We start from the raw sequence: 3,079 nt of genomic DNA, 5'->3' as shown, positions 1-3,079 counted from the left end.
GAGGCCCTCCCGGGTCGCAAACGGCCTCTGGCGGCCTCCTCAGGGCTCCCCCAGCGTCCCCTCTGCACTCAGCGGCCCCCCAGCGGCCCCCGCCCACGTGGGGCCAATGACGCCCTCACACACGCCCCGCAGCTGCCACTGTCACTGTGCTCGTCTCTCCTCGGCTGGCCGCTCCCGCCGGCCTCAGTCCAGGAGCTTCGGAACACGCCCATGGGGCCCTCGACTCAACACGCGACACCTGGACTCCCGGCGTCACCAGGGGGCTTCGCTGGCCCCACCCTCTAACGGGCTGCTCGTGACCCTCCGTCCACCTCTGCCCGTCCCCTGCCCCCTGCACTGCCTCTGCCTGGGTTTTGGTTTCCTGTGTGATCTGTGAGTCCAGTCCAGCCCCGAGCACGCTTTCTAAGGCAGGGCCTGGCCTAGGGCCGCCCAGACAGCAAGGCCCGGACGACTGGGCCCAGCTCCTGGAGGGCACGTGGCCCCGAGTCTGGGCGCCACCTCCTGCCATCCACGTCCACGCGCGCCGCACGCCCTGCGCCCCGCCTGGCGCCTGCTCCCAAGCACGTGGTTCAGAACCTCCGGCTTCCTGGAAGACAGCTCAGCTCACCCCCAGAGCTCTCTACATCTCTCATGCCCACGAGGGTGCTCAGCACGGAGCCCCCAGCCCCGGGTCCCGTGGCCGCACTGCAGGGCCGACACCTGGGACACCTGGGGTGCGACCCCCCCACCCTGCAGGCACACGCGCTGTCAGCAGCAAACACGCTGAGCCGCCGTCATTTACTATTTTTGCGAACGATCCGGCCGCAGGGGAAGCAGAGCCGTCACTCAGCGACAAGGCGGGCCCTCGGCGTGCAGACCGTTTGCTAAAGCCCAGCGCACACGCCTGTGACACGGTCACGGGAACCTTCCGCTCCGAATGACCCTCTTACCCCCGAGGGAGACCCCCTGCCCCCCGCACAGGCCACCGCCCGCCCAGCCCCGGGGCCGTGAACCTGGCCCGACTCTGCACCAAAGATCTCGCTGGGATGAGGCCAGCCCGAGGCTTGGGGTTTGACGATCGAATGCCCGGTGACGTGGGGCGGCCGTGGGCCCCGAGTCCCTTCTCTGTGCGTGGAGAGTCACGGGGGGACTCGGAGCCGAGCAACGCTCACCAAACAAGTTTGAGTTGCACTTTTTCCTCCAGAAAATGTTTTCAGTGTGTTGGATCTTGCAGAAATTAGGGCCCTCGGAGGAAAAACAGGGTGCCGCGGGGGCTGTTCCCCCAAGGCGGACACGGCACGGGGCTGGCGGGCTGCTTGTTTACCGTTTCACTTTACGACGGGCGAGGGTTTCAGGGAAGAGAACGTTCTGGCTGGGTTGGTGTCACTAGAACGATTAGGTCATGTTCTAGTGCTTTCTGTAGCCACAGCTGGTTGGGGAGCTCTGTGAGCATCAGGAGTGGACCTCCCAGGTGGCCCCGTTTCCTATCCGCATGCAGCAGACCCGTTACTACCCTGGGTGCCGGGGAAGCTGAGGCCGGAGGGGTGGAACCGGCCCCGAGTCCCGCGGCGGTGGGTGCAGGGGCTGGGAACAGGCCCGGGCGGCCTGGGGGAGCCTGACGTCCCCCTCACGGCAGGCGGGCTGCTTGTTGTTTCTAACAGGGTCAGCTCTGCCTGCGGACGCCTGCGCCGTGCTCCGTGCCCAGCCCCGAGTGCGGCCCTGGAAACAGGTGTTGCAGGTGGTGAAGTGAAGCCGGCTCCCCGAATGCTACGGGCAAGGTCACGACACCAGGGACACTTCCGCCGCGGAGTAAAGCTGCTGGTTTTGACGCAGGATTTAACAAAAGAGCAGCTGGGACCCTGTGGGAAGGTGCTTTCTTCGAAGCCATCGACCTCGGGGGTGGGGGGACACAGAGGAGCGGACCAAAGTCCCAAGCCTGTTCCTTCTGTACAATCTCATCCTGGCAGCCCATTCGGAAGCTTCCGGAAGCTGTAGTAACAATCCTGAGCTTCGGAGCACAGCGGGCTCACGCCCAGACCTGGCTCTGCATTCCACTTGGGACAGCCCCGAGCCCAGGGGCTGGAGCCGGGGCACGTCATGGGAAGCAGCCCCCCCAGCTCTTCCCCTCGCACCCCAGCCGCTGCACCCTCGTCCCGGCGGCTCTGACTGCCCCCCCATTTCCCCGGCCCCCCCAGGTCACCACCTTCTCCCGCCCCCCTCTGCAGCTGGCTTCCACAGCAGCATTAGCGTGAGTCATCACCACGACGACGCAAACCCAGCCTGTCGGCTGCTCAGAACCACCCAGTGGCCCCCCATGGCCCCCACGGCCAGTCCGCTCCTCCCACCGATGCCTCAGCTCCAAGGCTGCTCCCCAAGATGGCCTCTGATCGGGCCTCTGAGCCCGTGAGGCCGCGAGAGCGGGACCTGCGTCCATCGCCTCTGGGCCGAGGAAGGGGCGGACGAGGCCCACGCACACCTGCAGCGTGAACGGCATCAGACCCACCTCACCCTCAGGACGGCGGGCTCCCCGCCTCACCCTGGGAGCCAGTGCCCAGCTCGCGTCCCCGCAGGGAGATGCTGAGTGGACGCATCGACCAGTGAGTGGAGGGCACACCGACGTCCAAGGTCTCTGCCAGCCACTGCCGCCTACCGCCACGGCCCCCACGGCACGGTGCCCCCGCTGGTCACCACAGGGCGGACGGGTCAGGGGCATTTACCTGAGTCGTCCAGGCAGTCCTGGAGGCTGGTGACGGTGAACTTCCGGCCAAGGAGGGCGGGGTAGGCGTCCAGGAAGTCCACGCTCCTCAGAGGGCTCTGGACGCGAGCACCACCTGGGAGCACAGCGGTCACTGGGGGAAGCCGGACCCGGAGCACGGCCCAGGGAGGGCCCCGCCCCCAACCTGCCTCAGCGGCTACTTCAGAACTGGGTCAAGTGCTATGTAATGACACTTCCTGCAAACACAGGGTCCATCTGGAGAGAAGAGATGACTCTGGGGGCCTGAGACCCCATACCCGGTATGAGTTCTGGGGCTACCTACAAGAGCCAGCAGGCCGAGCAGGCAGCCGCTCACCTGGCCCCCCACCTGCCAGGCCGAGCAGG

At 66.6% G+C, this 3,079-nt stretch overlaps 1 protein-coding gene across 1 annotated transcript in view; it reads right to left on the bottom strand.

The window, feature by feature from the left end:
• The window catches only part of ACOX3 (acyl-CoA oxidase 3, pristanoyl), a 31,631-nt gene that overhangs the window by 9,863 nt on the left and 18,689 nt on the right, over nt 1-3,079 (bottom strand). Inside the window, exons 11-13 of the mRNA XM_023519674.1 lie at nt 3,051-3,077; nt 2,697-2,810; nt 2,321-2,346 (exon numbers count right to left, since the gene is read on the bottom strand). Coding sequence (XP_023375442.1) covers nt 2,321-2,346; nt 2,697-2,810; nt 3,051-3,077 — 167 coding nt within the window. The remainder of the gene's footprint in view (nt 1-2,320; nt 2,347-2,696; nt 2,811-3,050; nt 3,078-3,079) is intronic.

The sequence above is a fragment of the Pteropus vampyrus genome, unplaced genomic scaffold (assembly GCF_000151845.1).
Source record: "Pteropus vampyrus isolate Shadow unplaced genomic scaffold, Pvam_2.0 Scaffold231, whole genome shotgun sequence".
In the NCBI taxonomy this organism is placed as follows: Eukaryota; Metazoa; Chordata; class Mammalia; order Chiroptera; family Pteropodidae; genus Pteropus; species Pteropus vampyrus.
This window is presented reverse-complemented; position numbering and strand designations above follow the sequence as displayed.